This window comes from Desmodus rotundus, chromosome 6, assembly GCF_022682495.2.
Source record: "Desmodus rotundus isolate HL8 chromosome 6, HLdesRot8A.1, whole genome shotgun sequence".
Taxonomy (NCBI): Eukaryota; Metazoa; Chordata; class Mammalia; order Chiroptera; family Phyllostomidae; genus Desmodus; species Desmodus rotundus.
In genome coordinates, this window is record NC_071392.1 from 58,177,055 (window position 1) to 58,202,948 (window position 25,894).

A 25,894-nucleotide genomic window follows, 5' to 3' on the forward strand; every position below is an offset into this window, starting at 1 on the left:
GAGGTGGGATTGGCTGGAATGGGGAGGAGGGATGGGGAGAAAATGCAGACAATTGTAACTGAATAACAATAAAAATAAATAAATAAAAGAATACAATTCTTCCAATTTGTAAATAAGAAGTGGAAAATTGAATATAGGCCCAGTAGTTGCCAATGGGCTGGCCTTCCTGGTTTATTCTGCCTATTGAGTATTTCCTCAAAGGGAAATGTCCCTCTCTGGGTGGGGATACTCCCTGGCCAAATCTGTTACCCTTTTGGGTCTTTGAGGGAGAGACCATTCCTTCCTCATTGAGGGGTGAGGTTGTCACGCCTCTGGACTCTATTTCAGCGGGATCTAGCAGCATGGGTGGTGGCAGGGGAAATCTTCCTGCAGCTAATCCTGGGTCCTCTGGGTTCATGGTATTAAAGAGACTCATTTCCTTATTTTTACTTTCTTTGTCTTACTATTAGGGAGGGGTTTGAAGCCAGTTCCCTTCTCTCCATCATTAGGTTGTTCCCTTCCTTTGCCTAATCCTTGTTGTGTAAAGACATAAAGGCCTGGACATAAGAAATTTGGTCCTATTTCCCTGATTGTTGGCAAAAACAATTCCAACTGTAGCATGGTGAAGTATACATAAGCCAAGCAGTGTTATAATAGAAAACCAATCCCTTCTTAGTCATTGGATTATAGCTATATATGGACCAAACTGTTAAAATTTGGACCAGTGTGTTCCTTTCAGGAGTTGAAACAGAACAACCCCTGATGGTACAGAAGTACAAACCCCAAACCATAACCATAACAAGACCCTAGTCAAGGTGGGGACATATAAACAAAACTTTGATCCGTAATTCCATTATTCTAAATGAGCACTTAATAAGCAAGTCCTAGTGTCTTATCTCCTGCCTACCATTATGCAAGTGGTCCAGCCCAAGTGTCATGAAGCCCAAGAGGAACAAAGCTCCAGGGGCATAAAGCCCAAACCCAAGCGGCAGGGATAGCCTGCCACCTAGTAGCACAAATTCTCCTAACTGGTCCTAAGTGACACAAAGTCCAAGTGACACAAAGCCCAAATGGCAGGGATAGCCTGCTAACTAGTGTCACAAATGATCCTAACTGGACGCAAGTGGCACAAAGCCAAAGTGGCACAAAGCCATGGCAAAAGGGATAGATGACTCCATGTGTGCATGTTGGTTTCACTCACCAGTCTTGGAGTCCATCTGTTCCCCTAAAACTTGTTTTCTTTCACCAGTCAAGAATTTCAAATGGCCAATGCCTTAAGATGGAGTGCAAGGAAATGCCCCAAGAAAACCTCTCAATGGCTGCCTAGAAATCCTCACAGTCTCTCTTTCCCAAGTCTGCCTGCAACAGTCAGTTGGAACTTCAGCCTGCCCCCACCCTGGACTTACCAAAGTCCACGCTGTCTCATCTGAGCGGCTAAAACGTGCAACCTAAGTAAATGGAGGTTCAGCTGCCTACTGCAAAGAAAACTCATTAGGCTGGTGCTGGTGCAAATAGAAAAGGATTTATTCAGTCACCACATAACCTGGGAGAATGATGGACTCCTGTCTCAAGACCACTTTTCCTGCTCACGCCCACTGTTCTTACAGGGATAGAAGGGAGGGCTTTATTTTCTACCCAATTATCTCACTAACTTTTGGCACGTGTAGGGCCTTATCCATTCGTTTTTCTAGTTTTAGGCACACTCAGGACCCTCTCCACTCATACTTGTAGCTTTTGGTGCACTGAGTATAAATACGTGCCCCCCTGCCATTTTGGCCAATGGAGGAGACTCCAGCACTCCAACTGACTGTTATGATAACATTCCTACCAACAGTGCACTAGGGTTCTTTTTTTTCTACATCTTTGCCAGCACTTGTTGTTTGTTGATTTATTGATGGTAGCCATTCAGGCAGCTGTAGGGTGATATCTCAGTGTGGTTTTAATTTTCATCTCTTTGATAATTAGTGATGTTGAGCATCTTTTCGTATGTCTTTTGACCATCTGTATGTCCTCTTTGGTGAAGTGATTATTCAGGTCCTTGGCCCAGTTTTAATTGGATTGTTTGACTTCCTAGTGTTGAATTGTATAAATTCTTTATATATTTTGGAGATTAATCCCTTATCAGATGTATCGTTGATGAATATGCTCTCTCATACAGTGGGTTTCCTTTTCACTTTGTTGATGGTTTCATTTTCTGTGCACAGCTTTTTAGTTTGATGTAGTCCCATTTATATTTTTTCCCTTTATTTTCCTTGTCCTAGAAAACATATATAGGCAAAAATATTGCTATAAGAGATGTCTGAGATTTTACTGTCTATGTTTTCTTGTAGGATTTTTACGGTTTCACAACTTACATTTAAGTCTTTTATCAATTTTTAGTTTATTCTTTTGTATGGTGTAAGTTGGTGGTCTAGCTTCATTTTTTGCATGTATATTTCCAGCTTTCTTAACACTGTTTATTAGAGACTGGCTTGTGTGCTCTTGCCTCCTTTGTCAAATGTAAATTGACCATATGCACATAGGTTGATTTCGGGGCTTTCTGTTCTGTTCCACTTATTTATATGCCTGTTTTTATGCCAGTACTGGACTGTTTTGATTACAGTGACCTTGTAGTATAGTTTGATATTAGGGAATTGATACCTCCAACTTTGTTTACCTTTCTTAAGATTGCTAAGGCTATTCAGGGTCTCTTTTAGGTACGTCTCTATTGATCTGTCTATCTGGAATATGTTTTCTTGATCTGTGAAATATTCCACCAGCATTTTAATAGGGATTGCACTTGAATTGAGAGATTGCTTTAGATAATGTAGACATTATAATGATAATTATTCCAATCCATGAACACAATATATGCTTCCACTTATTTGTATCTTCTCAATCTCTTTCTTCAATGTCCTATACTTTTCCAAGTACAAGTCTTTTACTCTGTTGGTTAAATTTATTCCTAGGTACCTTTTTGTTGTTGTTGTTACAATAGCAAATAGGATAGTTTTCTTAGTTTCTTTTTCTGATAGTTCAGTACTCTTGTATAGAAATGTCACTGATTTCTGAATATTTATTTGTATCCTGCTACTTTGCTGAATTCATTTATTAGCTTTTGTAGCTTTCTGATGGAGGTTTTAGGGTTTTCTATTTACAACATGCAATCTGCAAATAAAGACACTTTTACTTCCACCTTTCCAATTTGAACGTATTTTATTTCTTCTTGTCTGATAACTGGGTTTAGGACTATGTTCAGTAAGAGTGGTGAAAGCAGATATTCCTATCTTGTTACTGTTCTTAACAGAAATGCTTTTAGTTTTTGTACATTGAGTATGATATTGGCTGTGGGTCTGTCATATTTGATCTTAATTCATTGAGTTATGTTCCCTCTATGACCACTTGGATGAGGTTTTTTTTTTTTTTATCATAAATGAAAGTTGGCTTTTATCACATGCTTTTCTGCATTTATTAATATGATCATGTCTTGTTTATTCTTCATTTTGTTTATGTGGTGTGTCATGTTTATTGATTTGAGAATATTGTACCAACCTTGCATCCATGGAATAAATCCCACTTCATCACATTGTGTAGATATTTTTAGTGTATTGCTTGAACTGGTTTGCTAATTATTGTTGATGATTTTAGTATTTACCTTCCTCAGGGATATTGACCTGTAATTTTCTTTCTATTCAGTGCCTTTATCTTGTTCTACAATTAGGATAATTCTGGCCTTGTAAAATGAGCATGGAAGTTTTCCCTCCTCTTGAATTTTGTAGGACAGTTTGAGAACAATAAGTGTTTGTTCTTCTTTGAATGTTTGGTAAAATTCATCTGTGAAGCCATGTGGACAAGGACTTTTATTTGTTTTGAGTTTTTTGATTACTGTATCAATTTCACTAGTTGTAATCAATCTGTTCAGATTCTCTGCTTTCTCTTGATTCAGTTTTGAAAGATTGTAGGAATTTATCCATTTCTTTCAGACTGTATAATTTGTTGGCATATAGCTGTTCCCAATATTTTCTTATAGTCTTTTGTGTTTCTTTGATATCAGTCATTACTTCTCTTTCATTTCTGATTTTATTAATTTGTATCTTTTTTTCTTGATGAGTCTGGCTAAAGGTTATCAAGCTTATTTATCTTTTCAAAGAACAAACACTTGGTTGTATTGTTTTTTTGGACTCTTATTTATTTCTCCTTTGATCTTTATTTCTTTATTATTTCCTTTCTTCCACTCACTTTGGGCTATTTTTTTTTTTTACTTCCATTAATGTAAAATTATTTTGTTTGTTGGAGTTTTTTCTTGTTTCCTTTGGTAAGCCTCTAAATGCTATGAATTTTTCTTTTAGGACTGCTTTTGCTATGTGTCTCGTAGATTTTGGGTTGTTTTGTTTTCATTTTCATATGTTTCAAGGTATGTCATCATTTCTTCCTTGACCTCATTGCTAACACATTCATTTTTAGTAATATGTTATTTAGTCCCCATGTCTGTGTGTTTCAGTTTTTTTCTTTTTTTATTGTTGTTCAACACAGTTGTCCCCAATTTCCCCCACCACTTTCACCTGCTTCACCACTCCCACCTCCCACACTCAATCCTATCCCCCACCCCTTTGTCTTTGTCCATGGGTCCTTTGTACGAGTTTCTTGATTACCCTTCCCTTTCTTTCCCCTTTTATCCCTCTCCTCCCTCCCCTCTGTGACGCAGATCTCTGCCTGCAAGATCTGCTGTTGAGGTTTCAGTATTCCAATACACATACACGTGGACTACAGACGTCCTATGGGGGAAAAGGTCCTGTGGGGGAAAAGGGACGGCGCGGCCACTCTCTCAAGAGGAGAGCACCTCTCAGCGCCTCGGCCACTCCCTCAAGGGGGGAGCACCAAGAGCCTTGGGGTGACCAGCCTTTATAGGTTTTTGAGGCCCTTAACATCAGAGGTCCTCTTTACTATACAAAGGTTTGTTTTGTGTGGTTATCTTTGCAGACACAGGAGAAGAAGCCACTGAATACATCAAAGGAGGACATTTGCAATGTAAATGGTTGAAAGGGCTATGTCCCATTCCTGGAGGGTCTAGCCCAGATTCTGGGAAGATAAAGATACTCAGTAAACATTTGCTTCCTCAATTCAGGGTGAGGGAGTTTTTAAGCAAAAGCAAGTCTCATAGCAGTCTAAGTACAATGCAGGCCTGATTTCCCACTGGAGAACTTATCCATGGACATGGGTCCTGCCCGCCAACCTCGTTCCCCACTGGTTTTCCAAGTGGGGACTGAGCCACATTTCCCATGCTTGGAACGGTTCCCCACACCTCTGGTTACTGTCAGTTTGTTTTTCTTGTGGTTTATTTTTGGTATCATACTATTGTGATCATAGAAGATGCTTGATGTGATTTCAGTCTTTTAAAAGTTGACTCGTGTCTTGATATATTATCTATTGTAGAAAATGTTTCATGTGCACTTGAAAGGAATGTACCTTTTGCTACTTTAGGCTGAATTGCCTTGAAAATATCAATAAAATTCATCTGATCATTGTGTCATTTAAGGCCAGTCTTTTCTTGTTGAATTTCTGTCTGGAATATTTATTTATTGATGTCAGTGGGGTGTTAAAATTTCCTGCTATCCCTGTAGTACTGTTCATATCTCCTTTTGAGTCTGTTCAGATTTTTTTTATATATGTACTTACTCTTATTTTGGATGCACAAGTATTTATAAGAGTTATATTCCTTGTTAGATGGATTCCTTTATCATTATGTAGTGGCTTTATTTGTTTCTTATTATAGCCTTTGTTTTAAAGTCTATTTTTGCCTGATATAAGTACTTCTAACTTTTGAAACATTTTCCAATTGCATGAAATATCTTTTTCCATTTGTTTCTTTTTAGTCTGTGTGTAGTTTTCATTTTGAGCTTGCTCTTTTGTAAACAGCATATACATGGGTTTTGTTTTCTTACCCATTTAGCTACCCTCTACCTTATTATTTTTTTCCCCCTAGTAATATTTTTCTTTTTTCAATCTTTTTAAATTGCTTATGCTATTACACTTGTCCCAATATTTCCCCCTTTGCCCTCCCCCCTAACCATTCCCCATTCCCACAGACAATTCCCACACTCTTATTAAGCCTATGGGTCATGCATATGTGTTCTTTGTCTTATCCCTTCACCTTCTTTCAACCATTCCCCACCTCCTACCACCCCGCTCCTCTCTTACAGCTGTCAATCTGTTTCTGTGTCTCTGATTCTATTTTCCATGTTCATTTATATTATTCATTAGAATGAGAACATATGGTGTTTGTCTTTCACCAAACTCGATTCTTTTACGTAGCATAGGAGTCTCCAGTTCATCCATGCTGTTGCAAAAGGTAAGAATTCCTACTTTTTTACTTCTGTGGTTGTATTCCATGTGTAAATGTACCGCAGCTTTTTTATCCATTCATCCACTGATGGGCACTTAGGCTGTTTTCAATTCTTGGCTATTGTAAATAGTGGTGTTATGAAATAGAGGTGCACATATTCTTTTGAATTGGTGTTTTGAGATTCTTTGATATATTCCCAGAGGTAGAATCAGTAGGTCAAAAGACAGTTCCATTTTTAATTTTGTGAGGAAACTCCATAATGTTTTCCAGAGTGGTTGCACCATACTGCATTCCCACCAACAGTGCATTGGGGCTCCCTTTTCTCCACATCCTCGCCAGCACTTGTTGATTTATTGATGGTAGCCCTTCTGACATGTGTAGATGATTATCGCATTGTGGTTTTAATATGCATCTCTATGATAATTAGTGATGTTGAGCGTATTTCATATGTTTAAGGGCTATGTGTATGTCCTCCTTAGAGAAGTGTCTATTTAGGTCATTTGTTTAGTTTTCAGTTGGATTGTTTGTCTTCCTGGTATTGAGTCATATAACTTCTTAATATATTTTGGAGATTAAACAATTGTCCAATGTATCATATGCAAATATGTTCTCCCAACAATTAGTTCACTTTTCATTTTTTTCTGATGGTTTCTTTCTTTTTATTTATATATTTATTTTAAATTATTTTATTATTGTTCAAGTACAGTTGTCTACATTTACCCCCCACACTCCCCTCGACCCTGGCCATCCCCCACTCCCTCTCCTGATTCCACCCCACTTGGTTTTGTCCATGTGTCCTTTATAGTTATTCCTGAAAATCCTTCCCTTTTCCTCCCATTATTCCCTCCCACCTCCCCTCTGGTTACCATCAGATTGTCCTTAATTTCAATGTCTTTGGTTATATTTTGCTTGCTTCTTTGTTTTGTTGATTAGGTTCCCCCTAAAGGTGAGATCATATGGTTTCTTTAAATAGGAATTTTGAGTACCATTTATTTATTTTAAAAATTGCATTTTTTCATTACCGTTTGTACCCTTTATATCCCACTCCGCCTGCAATCACTACACTGTTGTCCATGTCTGAGTCCTTTTTTTCTTTTTGCTGGATCCCTCCAACCCCAGTGCTCACATAACACTAATTTGAAAGAATATATGCACTCATGTTTTTTGGAGTGTTATTTACAACAGTCAAGATTAGGAAACAGCCCAAGTGTCCATCTGTAGATGAGTGGATAAAAAAGATGTAGTACATTTACAGAATGGAATACTGCAGAGCTGTGAAAAAGAAGGAAATCTTACCTTTTGCTACAATGTAAATGGACTTGAGGATGATTAGGCTATATGAAATAACCCAGTCTGAGAAAGACAAATACCATATGATTTCACTCATATGTGGAATCTAATGAACAAACTGAACAAACAAGCAAAATAGAGACAGAATCATTGGTAGAAAGTAGGTTAACAGCTCATGTTTTCTTTAGGTGCGCACAAACTTTTTAATTTGATATAGTCCCATTTGTTTATCTTCTGTGCTTACAGAGCCTAAGGTGATATATCAGCAAAAATATTGCTATGCAAGATATCTGAAATTTTACAGCCTACATTTTCCTCTAGGATTTTTACTGTATCATAACTTACATTTAACTTTTTTATCCATTTTGTGTTTTTTCTAGTTTATGGTGTAAGTTGATCATCCAGTTTTTTTTTGTTTTGCAAGTACTAGTCCAATCCTCCCAACACAATTTATTGAAGAGAATGTCTTTTTTCCATTGTATGTTCTTGCCTCCTTTGTTAAATATTAATTGACCAAAAAGTTGTGGTATTTCTAGGCTGTCTGTTCTTTTCCTTTTTGTTCAAGTACAGTTGTCTCCATTTTCATCCCACCATGACCACCACCCCACAAATCCCTACCTCCCACACTCAAGCCTGCCCTCTTTGGCTTTGTCCGTGTGTTCTTTATACATGTTCCTTGATGGCCCTCCCCTACTTTCCCCCATAATCCCTCTCCCCACCCCTCTGATTACTGTCACTTTGCTCTTTATTTCAATATCTCTGGTTATATTTTGCTTGCTTGTTTCTTTTGTTGATTAGGTTTCACTTATAGGTGAGGTCATATGGTATTATCTTTCACCACTAGGCTTATTTCACTTAGCATAATGCTCTCCATTTCCATCCATGCTGCTGCGAAGAGTAGGAACTCCTTCTTGTATTCTGCGTACTATTCCATTGTGTAAATGCACCATAGTTTTTATACCCAGTCATTTAACTGGTGGGCATGTAGGTTGCTACCAGCACTTGGATATTGTAAATTGTGCTGCTATGAACATTGGGGTGCATAGGTTCTTTTGAATTGGTGTTTCAGGGTTCTTAGGATGTAATCCCAACAGTGGTATTGCTAGGCATAAGGCAATTCCATTTTTAGTTTTCTGAGGAAATTCCATACTGTTTTCCATAGTGGCTGCACCAGTCTGCATTCTCACCAACAGTGCACTAGGGTTCCCTTTTCTCCACAATCTCTCCAGCACTTGTTTGTTGATTTATTTATGATGGCCATTCTGACTGGTGTGACGTGGTATCTCATTGTGGTTTTCATTTGCATCTCTCTGATGGCTAGTGATGCTGAGCATCTTTTCATATGTCTCTGGGTCCATTGTATGTCCTCCTTGGAGAAGTGTCTGTTCAGGTCCTTTGCCCATTTTTTTTTTATCCCAATGTTTGTTTTCCTGGAGTGGAATTGTGTGAGTTTTTTATATATTTTGGAGATTAAACCTTTGCAGCAGGTATCATTTGCAAATATGTTTTCCCATATGGTTGGTTCGCTTTTCATTTTACTGCTGTTTTCATTAGCAATGCAGAAGCTTTTCATGTTGATAAAGTTGTTTGTTTATTCTTTCCTTTATGTCCCTTTCTCTACGGGACATATCAGTGAAAAGATTGCTACATGGCATATCTGAAATTTTCCTGCCTATGTTCTCCTTTAGGACTTTTACAGTGTTGGGACTTATATTTAAGTCTTTTATCCACCTTCAATTTATTTTTGTTTAATTGAGTTTAATTGAGTTAATTGGTGATTGAGTTTCAATTTTTTGCATATAGCTGTCTAGATCTCCCAATACCATTTGTTGAAGAGGCTATTTTTACTCCACTTTATGCTTCTGCCCCTTTTGTTGAATATTAATTGACCATAGAGACTTGGGTTTATTTCTGGGCTCTCTGTTCTGTTCCATTGGTCTGTGTGTCTGTTCTTATGCCAGTACTATCCAGTTTTGATTACAGTGGCCTTGTAATATAGTTTGATATCAGGTGTTGTGATCCCTCCTATCTTGTTCTTCTTTCTCAAAATTGCTGTGGCTCTTCGTGGTTGATTATGGTTCCACATAAATTTTGAAATGTTTGTTGTATATCTGTGAAATATGTCATTCACGTTTTAATACGTATTGCATTGAATCAATAAATTTCTTTGAGTGTCATGGACATGTTTGATGATGTTATTTCTCTCAATCCATGAACATGGTATATGTTTCAATTTATTTGTGTCTTCCCTTAATAATTTTTTTCTTCAGTGTTGTATAGTTTTCTGAGTATACATCTTTTACCTCCTTGGTTAGATTTATTCCTCGGTAGTTTATTTTTCCTGTTGCTGTAGCAAATGGGATTTTTTCCTGATTTCTGTTTCTGATAATTTGTTGTTGGTGTATAAAAATGCCTTCAATTTCTGAATATTGACTTTGAATTCTGTTGTTCTGCCAAATTCACTTATTAGGTCGAGTAGTTTTTTTGGTGGGGTGTATAGGGTTTTCTATGTACACTCTCACGTCACTGAAAACAGTTTTAGTTCCTCCTTTCCAATTTGTTAGGTGTTGAAAGTGGACATCCTTGTCTTGTTCTTGACCTTAGTGGGATAGCTTTTAGGTTTCGGCAATTCAACATGATGTTGGCTGTAGGTTTCTCATACATAGCCTTTATTATGTTTTGGTATGCTCCCTCTACTCCCACTTTGCAGATTGTTTTTATACTAAATGGGTGCTGTACCTTATCAAATGCTTTTCCCCCATCTATTGATATGTTCATGTGATTTTTGTCTTTCCTTTGTTTATGTGGTATAATGTGTTGATTGATTTGTGAATATTGTACCATCCTTGCATCTCTGGGATGAATCCCACTTGATCATGGTGTGTGTCTTTTTCATGTATTGCCGGATGTGGTTCGTCAGTCTTTTGTTGAGAATTTTGATGTCTATGTTCATCAGTGATTTTGGCCCGTAGTTTTCTTTCTTGTTGTGTCTTTATCTGGTTTTGGAATTAAGATGATGCTGGCTTCGTAAAAAGAGTTTGGGAGTCTTCCCTGTCCTTTGATTTTTTGTAATAGTCTCAGATGGATAGGGGTTAGCTTTTCCATAAATGTTTTGTAAAATTCTCCTGTGAAACCATCCAGGCCAGGGCTTTTGTGTGCCAGGACTTTTTTGATTATTGCTTTGATTTCATCATCTGTTATCAGTCTGTTCAGGCTTTCTGCTTCTTATTCACGCCACGACCGGCATGGCTGGATAGATCAGGTCCTGAGGGAAGGTGATGGGGGATTAAGAAATAAAGAGACAGAGTCAAAGCAGGGACAGGCGGAGTCCCGTCTCTGGGATGTAGAGGAGGGAACTGTTTGTTGGCAAAGTCAGGCCGTATTTATTGAGCCTTACCTAGCAAGGCTAGGTAAACTTTATTTTTCTAAGAACATTTCTTAGAAAATTCTTTTCTTACAACAATCAATCTTCTGTGGCCTAGGGCAGCTGTGCTGAACCCAAGGCCTGCATTCCAACTCACTTGGCACACATTATCCTTCTTGGCTCTCCACAACTCATTCAGTGTTGGGAGATTATACTTTTCTAGAAATTTGTCCATTTTACCCAGGTTTCAAATTTCTTGTCATACAGTTGTTTGTAATAATTTCTTACAATCCTTTGTATTTCTGTAGGTATCAGTTGTAATCCTTTCTCTTTCATTTCTGATTTTGTTTATTTGGATCCTCTGTTTTTTTTAGATGAATCTACTTAAAGGCTTGTAAATTTTGTTTATCTTTTCAAGGAACCAGCTCCTGGATTTATTCATCCTGTGCATTTTTCTTTTAGGCTCTTAGTTGTTTAATTCTGCTCTATGATTGGTCATTCCCTTCCTGCTAGGCTTTGTTTATTGTTGTTTCTCCAGTTCCTGTAGCTGAAGCGTTGGTTAGGTTGTTTATTTGAATTGTTCCTATCTTTTTTAGGTAGGTCTGTATTGCTATGAACTTCCCTCTCAGTACCTCCTTTGCTGTGTCCCGTAAGTTTGGACTGTTGTGTGTTCATTTTCATTTGTTTTCAGAAACATTTTGATTTCTTCCTTGATCTCGATATTAACTCATTCCTTGTTTAATAGCATGTTATTCAGTCTCTACAAATTTGAATGTTTCTGAGTTTTTTCCTTGAGGTTGGTTTCTAGTTTTAGTCCTTTGTGGTTCGAGAAAATGCTTGAAATGATTTCAGTTTTCTTGAATTTGTTGAGGGTTGTTTTGTGTTCTCTCATGTGGTTCTTTCTTGAACATGTTCTGTGAGCATTTGAAAAGAATGTGTATTTTGCTTCTTTGGGATGAAAGGTTCTATATATATCAGTTAAGTCCGTTTGATCTAGGGCATTGTTCAATGCTGCGGTATCCTTGTTGATACTTTGTTTGGAAGATCTACCCATTTTTGACAGTGGGGAGTTAAAATCCCCTAGTATAAGTGTGTTGCTGTTTATGTCTTTCTTGAAGTCCTCCAAGATTTTCCCTGTATATTGGGTGCTCCTATGTTGGGTGCATACGTGTTCACAAATGTTATGTCTTGTTGATGGATTCTTCCCTTGAGAATTATGAAGTGTCCTTCAGTGTCTCTTTTCACGGCCTTTATTTCAAAGTCCGTTTTGTCTCACGTAAGTATTGCTACACAAGATTTCTTTTTTCCTGTCCATTCGCTGGTAATATTTTTCCACCTTTTACTTTCAGTCTGGTCTTTTTTTTTCAAGGTGGGTCTCTCGGTGGGCAGTTTGTTTTCTTATCCATTCAGCTACCCTATGGCTTTTGATTGGAGCATGGAATCCACTAACACTTGAGGTTATTGTTGATAGGTAGGTACTTATTTTACCCCTTTTGTACCTGTGTTCCTCTATCTCTCACTCTTTCCTTCCCTCTTCTTATAGCGGTCCCTTTCTCATATCTTGCTGTGCTGATTTGATGGAGGTGTATTCTTTCAGCTATCTTTTGTCTGGGAAACTCCTTATTTGGCCTTCCATTTTGATTGAGAGCCTCACCAGGTAGAGTAGTCTTGGTTTTAGGCCTTTGCTTTTCATTACTTCAATGTTTCTTGCTGTTCTCTCCTGGCTTGCAATGGGTCTGTTGAGAAATCAGCTGCTAGCCTTGTTGGAGCTCCTTTGTATGTTACTTTTTGTTTGGCCCTTGCTGCTTTTAAGATTTTCTCTTTATCTTTAAAACTTGGCATTTTAATTATTATGTGTCTTGGAGTAGGGCTCTTCCAGTTCATCTTGTTTGAGACCCTGTGTGGTCCCTGAACCGAGTGACTTTTCCCTCTCCCAGTTCAGGATGTTTTCTGTCATTAGTTTTTCAAAAAGGGTTTCTCTCCATTGCTGCTTTTGTTGTCCTGGTATTCATATGATTCAAACGTTGTTGTGTTTCATGTTGTCTTGCAGTTCCCTTAAGCTGTCTTCACAATTTTTAGTCTTTTTTCATGCAGTTCCTCTACCTCTGTATTTCTTTCTACCTTGTCTTCCAGGTCACTAATTTGGTCTTCAGCTTCATCCAGCCTGCTTGTAATTTCTTGTATATTTTTTATTACAGAAATTGTGGTGTTCTTTCTTACCTGGTTCTTGTTTATAGTTACCATTTCCATTGTTGTAATTCTCACTCAGTTCCTTGTAGTTTTCTGTGAATTCCTTGAGCATCCTTGTACCCATTCTTTTGAATTCTGTATCTGATAGTTTACTTGTCTCCATTTCGTTTAGCTCGTTTAGTGGGGAGTCTCCATTCCTTTTGACTTCAGGTTCTCTTCTTGTCTCCCCATTTTAGGTTAGTCTTTTTGTTTGTTTCTGTGATTCCCTATGCTATGCTTTGCTAGCTGTGTTTGTAGAGTGAACTTCTGTGGCAGGAATTCTGTGGGACTCTGTGGTGTGGTCTCTTTGATCTTGTCTGAGTGCTCTAGGAATGTCCTTTTTCCTATTTGTGTGGACTCTCTTGTTGTACTTGTGTTTAACCCTTCGGTGGGTCCTTTGTTGGTGGGTTATCTCCTTCAGCGGGTTTACTGGTATTCACAACTCCCACCTTATCTGGTATGTATTCTGAGGCAGGTCAAAGGTGGAGTGGAGCATGACAGTGGGAGAGTATCCTATGGGCTTTAAATTACCAACAAGTAGAGAAGAGATAGGAGTTCCTTTGGAGATAACAGTGATCCACCTAGCCACTTTTTTTCAAAGGTGCAAAAGAGATAAGACTCTTGTTAAGAGCAGCAAAAGCATGTGAGCTGACTCCAGGAAACAGAGCACTTATTTGAGGTTAGATGGTGAGATATAGTTAGAGTAAGGGCTAGAACGTTCGCGTGGCATGGGAGAGAATAAAGTTAACCACAACGAAGATAGTAAAATGGACCAAGACCAGGGAAGGATGCTTGTGGTATGTGGAGCAACAATAATATGACAAGAAATGTATGATCTGAACAAAAAGGATAAAAAAGTGAAAGGCCAAGAGTAGTGTTATTGGAATAATAATATGAATGAAATGAAGGAAGAGAAATTAAAGTGCAATATGAAAGGGAGAACAAAGAAAACTAGTCAAACAATGAAATCAAAGAAACAAAACAAAGGAAACTCAATGGAAGGAAGAAAAGAATAAATAATAACAAAAATAAAAGTAAAAAGGAAAAAATAAAATGCAAGTTTTGGAGAATAGCAAAGTGGATTTTGTCTCAGTTGTTGGCGTTAGCTTTCTGATCTCTTTTCGGATCTGTTTTTGGTGCTTTTTCAGCTCCAGGTCTTACTGTCTTACATTTGGAAGAAAAAAAAAGCCCTCTGTTGTCTTTAAACCCTGGAAGAGAGTTCTGCTGGCATTCTTGGAAGCTGTAGGCAGAGGGGGGCTGGGATCCAGTTTTTTCCCTTTCCTGTGGTTCTGCATTGGGGGCTCAGTCTGGGCTACAATATTCACAGGTGTCCAGCCTCCAGCCCAAGCCCTCAGAGCGGTCCGTGGACCCCATGGCCCATGTTCACCAGGCTGGTACCTTTAATCCACCTCATTGTGCACCCTTTGATTAGTCCCTGAGGTGCACTGAATGGGACCAACTCACACTTGTCCTCCCTCTTTGCTTGCCTGGGCGCTGTGCACATTCAGAATCCCTTCAGGGATGTTTAGTTCCCCTGTTAAATTAAGTCTCTCTGGGGATTGCTACCCATCTGAGCCTCTGCAAACCCACTTTGATCAGTCTATAAGGCGCCCTGATTTGGAGCAAATCGCGCCCCTCCTCCTTTCTCTTTGCTGGTTCTGCAATGGCATGTGAGAGCTCCTTGCACAGTGGCCGAGATACTTTTTTTTAGTGAATTCCCCTTGGTTTTCTCTCGTCCTTCTTAACAAGGTCCTCACGTTTCACACAGCCCAACTTTCTGACCAGTCTGGAGACTCTCTGGGTCAGGGTCAGTTGTGGCCCAACTCTTCTATCTCCAGGTATCACCTGGCTCCCCAATTTCTTTGGTACAGTCCCCGGGTGGGGTGGGGAATAATGCCTCTTTGTGCCTCCCACTGTGTCTTTTTCCCCCCAGCTACTTCAGGTATCCAGTTCTCTCCTGGTGCGGGAGTGGCTTCCCTACTTTGGGAGGGGAGGGACCTGCAAAGTTACAATTGCCAGTCATCTTCCCCCACCACCTGGTGATGGTTTTTTTAACTTTCTAGTGAACCACCTCAGCCTGACCTGCCATTTGTCATGAAGTAGTAATTCAGGAACCAACTCAAGATTCTTTTTTATCTATTTTATTCGGTTTGTTTTTGTTTAAAGAACAGGCTGCTCCTAGAGAGCCATCTCATATATTTCTTGATTGGAAGAATTACTATGAATCCTAATTTCATTTATAAGTTTTATGCTATCATAGCACAGTCCCAGTGGATATTTTTTAACTTGACAAAGACATTCCGAAATTAATCTGGAGGTCTGAGCAAGCAAGAATTGCTAAGAATACTAAACAAGTTGAAGCGAAAACTTAAACTACCAGATATCAAAACATATAGTAAAGCCACAGTCATGTAAATAATATATTAGAACTATCAGAATAGAGGTTGATGACAGAGCAGAGACAGTAAAAAAAAAGAATATTCATAAGAATTTATATATGAATCATGGTGGGGAAGGGAGGAAATAGTCAATAAATGATTTGGGAACAAGACTTTGGGGAAAATAGTCTTATGCCATATACCAAAATATAAGTTAGATTGATTAAATGGAAAAATGTAAAAAAGTTAATCTAAAAGTAAAAATGTGCTATAAATTTTTGTAAACATAATACTAAAACTGAGAAATTTAGAACCTTTTAGTTTTTGGTCATTTAAATATTAAAACCTTGATATAAACAAACATAAATTTTGTAATTTTAAGTTTGGGTCTTACATCTTTTAGAATATGTTGAAATACAGAATAACGTTATCCCAGAGTTCTGTTCCAACTTTAACTGGGGTTGGCTGGACAGTAGGGAGATAGGGGAAAGAGATGTGGGATGGGCAGGGAGCGTGTTGAATGGTAGAACAAGATTTTATCTGGCTTGGGGTTACTGCAGCCCTTGACAGTTTCATCTTATTATAAGGGGTGTTAAAATATAATGGGAGGGAAAAGAGCATGGAAAAATCTGGTCAGGATATTGCAATTGAATGTACTCCCAGGTAGTAGACCACTGATATCTAATACATTAGAATTTATAGATAAGATTCTTTCTCATGCATGTTTATCTCTCGAAATTGTTTTTTGTTTGTTTGTTTTATTTTGCTTTCTCCAAATTCTGTGAGAAAGCGGTAAAGTTCACAGGTAATGTTTTATAGACTATTTTGCATAGGAAAGCTTTCCTGAAAGTTCTCATTAGAGAGAAAAGACAAGGAGTAGTAATGTTTCTGCAAGGACAGAGGACTCAGGGAAATTTAATGATTTCCTCCTCAATGTGGTTTTTTGGGGGCTGGAGATGGAAATAGGAGTAGAATTGTTAGGTCAGAGTTGCATGCATTTGGACTTAATAGATGTTGCTAAATTGCTCACAGTGGAGATGATACCCATCTGAGGACCCCAGTAATATCAGAGAGTATATTCCTCCCCACACTTTGACCAACACACTGTGGCGCACATTTTGATCTTTTTCAGTATGATCAAACATCTGGATGAAATCTTAATTTGCATTTAGTGATTGTGACTAAGGTTGAGCATAGTTTCACCTATTTTAACATTCACCTGAATTTCCTATTCTGGGAATCAGAGAACACCTTAGAGCTAAAACAGAACTTTGATTTGAAGTCCCAACTGCTCAGTCTACAAATGAGGAACCTGTTTGGTTGTGGTCACTTGCCTAGTTTTTTACTGAAGCAGGGCCAAACACACCAGGGCTCCATCTTACTACAAAAGCTCTTTGGGTGACAGTAAGACAGGATCTTTAAAAAGTCTCTGTGGCAGACTAGGGTTTGTTTCTAGAACTAGAAAGTGTGGAAATTACAGTTCAGTGTTACAGTGCCTTGACTGTAAGGCCACGGGCTTTTACCCACCCTGAATTTCAGGTACCTCATCTGTGAAATGAAATTAATATTAATTTTTTTGCCAAGGTTTCAAGGATCAGGGTTAATGTATATGAAGTAGCTCACACACATAGGCTAACCACTGTTATCACCCTCCTCATATTTGTGCATTTTGTTACCTACTCATTTGTAAGCTCCAAGAGATACTTAACAGCTGTGAAAAAGAAAGAACCCTTAACCCTTTGCCACAACATGGATGGACCTGGGGATTATTATGCTAAGCAAATAAGCCAGTCAGAGAAAGACAAATACTATATGATCTCATATGTGGAATCTAAGAACAAAGTAAAGTGACAGACAAAATAGAACAAGAGTCATTTGTTCTGTGGAACAGACTGACAGATCTCAGAGGGGAGGGTGGGGTTGGGTAAAAGAAGGTGAAGAGATTAGCCAAATAACATACATACATAGTCCATGGACACAGACAATAGGGTGGTGAAGGCCAGGGGAGGGGAGGTAGGGGCTGGATGGAGGTGGGCAAAGGGTGGGGGAAATGTGGGACAACTATAATTTTTATAGTGTTGACAGTAAATTAGTGTCAACAATAAAAAAAAGAAGTAAAACATCACACCCCTACTGACTCCCAGAGACCTGAGAAGAAAGCTTATCCCCTTTATTTTTGGGGTTTGTCTTCTAGAAAGTCCCCTCTTTGAGATTTCTAGGACGCATTAGAAGGTTCTAGATTACAAAAGGAAAGAGTCTGTGTGCTGACCAGGCTTTGACCCACTCTCAAGTAGGAAGGAGAAATGGGAAGGGAATTACCGAAAACATTATTTTTAACACACAAGCCAAATGATCACCCCAGGTGTTTTTTACGATTGCCAAGACTGAAGGTTTTTCTAAAGTGAGTGTGATTTCACCATTATTATTCATGTTAATCATCACTATGCTTAACCCTTCCAATATTTTGAAAGAGAATAGATCAAATGCAGAGATGGGTCCAAGGATAAGGGCTGCCACAGCCTTCTCTTCCCAGAGGCCATGGAAGGCCCTCTCTCCTCTCTTGTAAGGTCTGAGCAGTCATTTTCTTTATTATTTTGAATATCTCCCACAGGTGGAAGAGCTGAAGAGTCATCTTTAGTCATTTCCTTTTCACCTCTGATTACCCACTCACCCTGCTATTGCCTGCCCAGGTCTTAGTTAAAGTGACTATTCTAACAGTTCTGAAAAATGAAAGAGAAAGTTAATTCTTAATGGCCACTGTTCTACTTTAAGTTCTAGTGTTTTTTTCAAGTATGGCTCTCTGACCATCTCTTGGATGCCTGTTGAAAATGCAGTTTCTTAGCCTCCCCTCCCCTGTGAACTTTCTGAATCAGAATTTCTGGGGGTAGGTCCCAGAAATACCCACTTTCAACAGCAGTTTCAGGAGTACATTAAAGTTTGGAACCACTGTAATTCCTTACTAGTTTGTTACTTCTTCTCTCTCCTTTTTCCCCTTATCTTCCCTTTTTCTTTCCTTATTCCTGCTTTCCTCTTTGCTCCCTTCTTCCTCCTCCTTAATGCTAAGGGTTCAGAATAACCTGTTGAACAATGATACCTTGAGCATAATAAATTTAAGTCCCCTGGAAACTCAGCTAGGAGGGAAGAAGAAAAGTATATAATTCTTATTGTCTTACCTGTCCCCATTAAAGAACAGTTTATACAAAGCTAGCCTCTCTGAGCACCAGTTTTGGTAAGTGCATCATTCTTTCAAGTACACAAAGGCATAACATTCACAGCTAGTCTTTCAGTCTAGGAGATGGTCCTTGGGGATTGGAAATATTTTTTAGAGAAGCGTCACTGGCATGATGTCCCAGGGTAGTCAGCCACCACCAGCCTCAGAATCAGATACTGGCCTGGGTACCTTGCTGGAGGGGTCAATAGGACAGGAAATACTGGGGTGCAAGGAGTATGGGTACAAAGGGAGTGCCCGCATGGAGTTTGGGACAGGTGCTACCAGCGTCCTGAACCTCTGCTTTTGTCTTCACAGCCAATGAAAGAAGAGGTCAAGATGAGTGCAGAGGTGAGTTCTTTAAAAGTACCAGTTTAAGGATGTTTTTCTTGCAATGTTCCTCATTTCTTTTTCACAGAGTATCTTCTCTCCCTACAGAGCTTTCAGAAACATCCGCATAAACTTGAAAATATTTCCCCTTTAACCTACCAACATGTACCTGGCTCTGGTTGATACGGGAAGAATTAGGCCTCTAACCTTCTTATCTGTGTCTTTACTTCTTCACTTAGATAATAATTTATCTACCACAGTTAAACCTGAAATAACACTCATGGACTGGGGATGACACGAACAGTGGCATGTGGAGGGCACTGGGCCTAGAACCCTGCTTTATGTTATTTTGGGGACGTTTGCTTCTGCTTCATAGAACCTTTCTCTGTATCATCTTCTTGGTGATCTCACTTCCATTGTACCTGTTCCTTGATCCAATGAGATGTCTAGGAGAAAGAGATGGCTTCCTTCAGCTCTTTCATAAGAGTGTCAGCCTCTTCTCTTGAAGATCCACTAAATGCCTTCTTAGGTCTTACTGGCTAGCATTAGGTCACATTCCCATTCCTGGACCAATTACTGTTTCAGAGGAGCTAGTATTTTGCCAATTGACTTAACACTAATCAGGCCCATCCCGCCAAAACTTACCCCTCTACCACTGGGCTGGATATCCGGAGAAGAAAGGAAGATGGACATGGGGAATGGATGCATTGGATTCACTCCAAGACAGTTCTGGTGAAAGTGTGCCCCTTTTCATGCTTTGAGTTGCAAACTCTGCTGCCTCTTCAGACCTTGCACTGACTCCCTAATTACCTCCTTTACCAGGTACATTGTTTACCTCATTTCTGCTAGCTCTTTCTAATTAATATTTCAAAATGCTTTAGTTTTTGTTTTTTTTTTTCAGAAAACAACACATGGTATCTTATCAAACCTTGTAATCCTATTATTCTCACCCCCTGCAGAGGTAGCTTCTTGAAAGAGATGTCTGCAGCTAATTTCTCCATTTTCTCCTCTCCTCAAGTCATTCTTAACTTGCTGCAGTCTGACTTTGGCCCCTAATAAAATTCATTTTAAATATGTATATATTTTTAAATTTAGCTTTATAATATAAATATACATACCTAGTAGAACTTAAAAGCTGCAAAACATGGTAAACATTCAAAAGTAAGCCCTCCTACTATCTCATCCCCCCAAGAGCTTGCTTCTGTTAACTATTTTCTGGTGTTTCTGAACAAATGTTCATGTCTTAGAAGTTCTGAAGAAAGAGTGTAAACTTTGCATTAGTATTAAGCTTATATAACCTGTCTCAGTAACAGTTTCATCAGTCACCAGTTACCCTTTCTGTCCTATAATTTTGACCTTTTCTTTTTTGATGGCCTTTTCCTCTGTATCTTTCAAAAACATTCCCAGACCTGGGGTCCCCATTTAAATATTCTCTCTTCTCTTCTGCCTTAAACACCCATGTTTGTGTGTGTATGCCTGTTAGCACCCACTCACTTACTTTTTATATCTAATCCCATTACAGTCTGTCTCGGTTCTCATTGTTCTGCTGAAACTTCTCAGTTGAGGGGCACCAGTGGCATCCATATTGCCAAATTTAGTGGAAACCTTTTCCTTGAAGCATTTCACACTATTAAGCTCCTGAAAGTGTCCATGACACCAGGGATTCTACTTGTCCCTCTAGTGACTTCTTCACAGACTCTCTTTAGAGTTTCCTCTTTTCTCTGCTTCTTAAATATTTATGTTTCCTAGGGTGCTTCTTACCCTGCCCACTGTCCTTCAGAACTCAGCTGATCCTATAGCTTTTATTTGTCAGTTGTATGTTTAGGGTATCCCAAATGGATCTGTTTAACCTGTTTTTTTTTTTCTCCTCATCTCTAGATATATACATCTAGAAGCCTGGATTGCTCATGTTCATTTAAAGGTTTCACAGGCCCCCCAACTCATTATGACCTAAGTTGGACTTACTGTTTTACATTTGCCCCAAATATGCTTATCCTCATCAGGCCTTCTCAGGGAAGGGCACCACTGCCCTCTATTTACCCTAAAAGCCGAATGCCACCCCCTCCCCACACTTCTTTCCCACATTCCATGATGTAAATCTTGTTATTTCTTTGATTCAATCAATCACCAGAATTTATGTAACAACATACTATGCCACACTCCACATTTGGCTTTGTGGATGTAATGGTAAAATCTCTCTCTCTCTATCATATATCTTCTATCTATCTATCTATCTATCTGATAGATATATCTATAGATAGATATAGATAGATAGATATGGTATTTATACCCATGGAACTTACTGAACTAATAAGACCATATCTTTCAAATATATCTGTTTCTTACTTTACTTTCTGCTTACTCATTACTTCCCTAATTCTTTTTTTTTTTTTTTTTTACTTCCCTAATTCTATACTTACTTTATTTTTCTTACCCTCCTCAAGGTCATTCTCCTTCTCTTTTTGAGTGCAGCAGAGTAGACACAAAGGGTATTCTGCAGACCCAGTTCAGGACACCTGGTTTTTCTAGGTCTGTGCAAGGCAGTTCTCTTATACTTGTTTTCTTATTCCTTTCTCATTATCAGCACCCAAAGCCAGCTGTTCTCATGTAGTGAATGTTTACCTTTTTGTTTACATATATTCATGGAAATATATTATTGTTTTTTATACATATACTTTTAACATTCACATACAGTAAAACTAACTTTCTGTGGTGTATAGTTCTATGAGTTAAAATACATGCATGGTTTTGTATACCTATCAGTATAACAGAATTCAGATCCTCCAAAACATTCCCTTCTGTTGCCCCTTTGTTGTCACAGCCTCTCTGATCCCTAACCCTTGGCAACCATTGTGTGATAATTCTTTAATTTAAATAATTGTATTGTGTTATAGTTTATATATTATTTTCTTTGATTTTTCTATTCAGCACTGTGTTTTTATGCTATAACATGGTTAATCTACTGCCCAGTGCCCCATGATGTATATCCATTTAATCCTGACAAAATGCCTATTATCAAGATGCTATAACTACCTCTGTTTTGTAAATGAGGAGAATGACATTTAAGTAAATTGTTCTAAGTCACAGGAACTAGGGGCAGAATATGGAATCAAGTTCTGATGTTTCTGACTTGATGAATGTCTTTTTGTTGGTTATATTCAGCTAATCCTGTTCATCCTCTTAAAATGTCATTCTACTGTATGAAAAGTTTCTTAGGGCTCTCTCTCTGGGAGTAACACCTCCTGGTTGTGAATTCCTATTATCATTTATCTTTTTTTTTTTTTCATTATCCTCCATTCCCTAACTTTGAGTATAGCTGTCTGTATGCCTTGTTCATTTTAATATCCCCATGGCATCTATCACAATGCCTCACACACAGTCTGTTTTCACTAAATAATAGTTGACTAAATGTTAGGATAATTCAGAAGCTGTTTACTGATCCTGTAATGCAATTCAAGAGCTTGAGTGAGTCAGTAAAAGTCTGGAGGAAGGAATTATGAAATTGTCAAGGACAACTTGAGAGAGGAACAGTGGAGTAGGATCGCTAGCCACAACCAGGCCTTTGATATCTGAGGATGTTTGTTAAATGCATGAATGACTTCCAGAATTTCAAACATTTCAACCTGAATGACTGGTAGAGTTTGTGGAGCACCTGGCCTTTGCCTAGAAGCTCAGAGCACAACCACTCAGGTGGCCACCCAGGTCAGTGTGAGATGGCCAGGTAAAATTCCAAGTTTGCATTTCTTTTTGGAACTGGAGCTTATTGGAATCTTTAGCATAAATATGGTAATGGAAAACTTAATAATAAGGGATTTCCCCCAATCTCCCCCACTCTAGGAAGATCAAATGACAGAGGGACATGGATGGAGCTTTGGGGAATAAATACATCTAGGGACAGGATGGAGAAGGAAAACAGCGAAGTGAAGAAAACCTCACTATGAGGTGACAGAAGACAAGAAAGGAGTGAATTTATAGAAGGCCCAAGAAGAATGGTAGTATGAGGGATCCTCTAGGTCAGGGGTGTCAAACTCATTTTCACTGGGGGCCACATCAGCCTCACAGTTGCCTTCAAAGGGTCAAATGTAATTTCAACTCCTTAACGGTTAAGGAGTAGTTACATTTATACAGTCATAAAATTACATTTGGCCCTTTGAAGGCAACTGTGAGGCTGATGTGGCCCCTGGTGAAAATGAGTTTGACACTCCCGCTCTAGGTTTTTCTCCTTGAACAATTTCAACAGCTGTAACTCAACAAAGTATTCCCTGCTCAACACACAAACATGGCTGAGAGATCCTGGCATTGAAACGTCTGAAGGTTGGCAAGTGGGAACAAACCAGAGAAGGTGAGAAGAGGAAAGGGCTGAGATGATAGGGCTGAGGGATTTCATGGCAGAGCTAAGCCTGGAGAGGGAAGGAAACCAGTTGTGGCTGGTTCTTTTTTCAGCTTGGAGTAGCAAAGAGATTTGGTGGGCATTTCTGCAGGAGCACGCAGTGTGAGTTATGGCTGAGCTCAGAGACCTGGACAAAGAGAAGGCACAGAGGAGAGGCTGTGGTTGTTGGGCAGCTGGCATTCCAGCCAGAGAAACAAAGACCAAAAACCCTCCCATCTTGTAGCCCCCCAGAAGTCACCTCACTTCACCCTTGGTATTGGGTTATGGAGCACGTTATTTTCCAAATCCAATGATTGGTACTGTAGAATCACCTTTTTCCAAGAGCAAAGGGTGTACTCTGAGACTGGTCCTGGGGTCAGGATACAGGGGGAACCCCTTGGAGGTCTCAGGTCACCATTAGCAGGAGGGAAAAACAACAAAGAAGCTGGCTGGTTCCCCTAGCCCATCCTACCCCCACACATCATGGCTACACTGACATACTGACAGAGGTGTCTGGCTAAAGGGGACAGCTACAGGATTTCACAGAGCTAAAAAACTTGTGATTTAGTGGAAACTAAAAACCAACTGGAAAATGAGATAAAGAAAGAAGCCAACAAATAACATGAATAACCTAGATAGTGAGGTAGTTAAGAAGTAAGATGAAAAATCACCAGAAAAATACTTAACATGGAAATATGTAATGTAAATGACAGAGAATTCAAAATTGCAGACCTGAAAATATTCCATGAGATGCAAAAAAATACACAGGCAATATAATGTGCTCAGAAAACAAATCAGTGAACAAAATGAGTACAAAAGAGACTGAAACTAAAAAAAGAACCAAACAGAAATTCTGGAGATGAAGAACTTAATGAAAGAGATCAGGAATGAAGTAGAGCTGAACAGATGGAGGAAAGGATTGGTGATATTGAAGATAAAAGTTTAGAAATGATGTAGAGGGAAGACGAGAGAGACTCAAGCATAAAAAAAAGAAAATGAAAGAGCTCTATAAGAACTATCTGGCTCGATCAGAAAGAGGAATATAAAAATAATAGGCATATCAATAAAAAGAAGAGAAGAAATAGGGAATGAAGAGCCTAGTCAGACAAATAGTCGATGAGAACTTTCTAAACCAGTGGAAAGACCTAGATCCTCATATCCAAGAAGCAAACAGAACACATAGTTACCTCAGTCCAAAGAGATGTTTTCCAAGGCATAATGTCTTAAAACTACCAAAAGTAAATTACACACAAAGAATTCTCAAATCAGCCAGGGAAGAGAAGAAAGTAACCAGTGAAGGAAAGCCCATTATGCTATCTTTGGGCTTCTTAGGAGAAACTCTACAAGCCAAAAGAGAATTGAAACGAATATTCAAACTGTGAAGAGAGAGAAATTACCAGCCAAGAATAATATACTCAGCAAAGTGCGATGGCTGGTGTGGCTTAGTGGATTGAGTACTAACCTGCAAACTGAAAGGTCGCTGGTTCGATTCCCAGTCAGGGCAGATGCCTGGGTTTCCGGCCAGGTCTCCAGTTGGGGGCATAGGAGAGGCAACCAATCAATGCATCTCTTGCACATCAATGTTTCTCTCCCTCTCTTTCTCCCTTCCTCTCTTTCTAAATAATAAATAAAATATTTGAAGAAATATATTCAGCAAAGTTATCCTGTGGCTATGAAGGAAAAATAAACACCTTTCAAGACATACAGAAGCTGAGGGAATTTATCACCAGAAAACCTTTGGGACAACATGAAGTGTAACAACATCAGCATCAGAGAGACACCAGAAGGAGAAGAGATAGATTATGCAAGTGATCAACAACCTATTTGAAGAAGTAATGACCGAAAATTTTCCTAACTTGGTGAAGGAAAGAGACACAAATATCTAGGAAGCACAGAGTGCCCCAAACAGGATGAAGCCAAAGAAGTACACACCAAGACACATAATAATAAAAATGGTGAAAGTTAAAGACAAAGACAGAATCTTACAAGCCACAAGAGAAAAACAGTTAGTTACCAACAAGGGAGCTCCTACAAGACTGTCAGCTGATTTCTTAACAGAAACATTTCAGACCAGAAGAGATTAGCTGAAATATTCAATGTGATGTAAAGCAAGGGTCTACAACTAAGACTGCTTTACCCAGGAAGGCAATTATTTCAACTTGAAGAAGAAATAAAGAGCTTCCCAGAAAAGAAAAGGCTAAAGGAATTTATTACCACCAAACCATTACTACAAGAAATGTTAAAGTGCCTGCTTTAAGAAATAGTAGGGGGAAAAAAAACAGAGGAACTTAGTTAAAAGGAGTAAAATGGCAGTAAATGTGTACATATCAATAATCACTTCAAGTGTAAATGACTTAAATGTTCCAGTAAACAGAAATAGGGTTGCTGAATGGATAAGAAGGAAAGACCCATTCATATGCTGTCT

At 38.7% G+C, this 25,894-nt stretch overlaps 1 protein-coding gene across 3 annotated transcripts in view; it reads left to right on the forward strand.

The window, feature by feature from the left end:
- Positions 1 to 25,894, forward strand: part of BLVRA (biliverdin reductase A) — a 144,012-nt gene that overhangs the window by 25,150 nt on the left and 92,968 nt on the right. For all 3 annotated transcript variants that reach the window (XM_053926451.1, XM_053926452.1, XM_024558214.3), the window contains exon 2: positions 19,089 to 19,121. Coding sequence is in view for 1 of the 3 variants with exons in the window: in XM_024558214.3 (XP_024413982.1) it covers positions 19,092 to 19,121 (30 nt within the window). In the remaining 2 variants the exon portion in view is untranslated. The remainder of the gene's footprint in view (positions 1 to 19,088; positions 19,122 to 25,894) is intronic.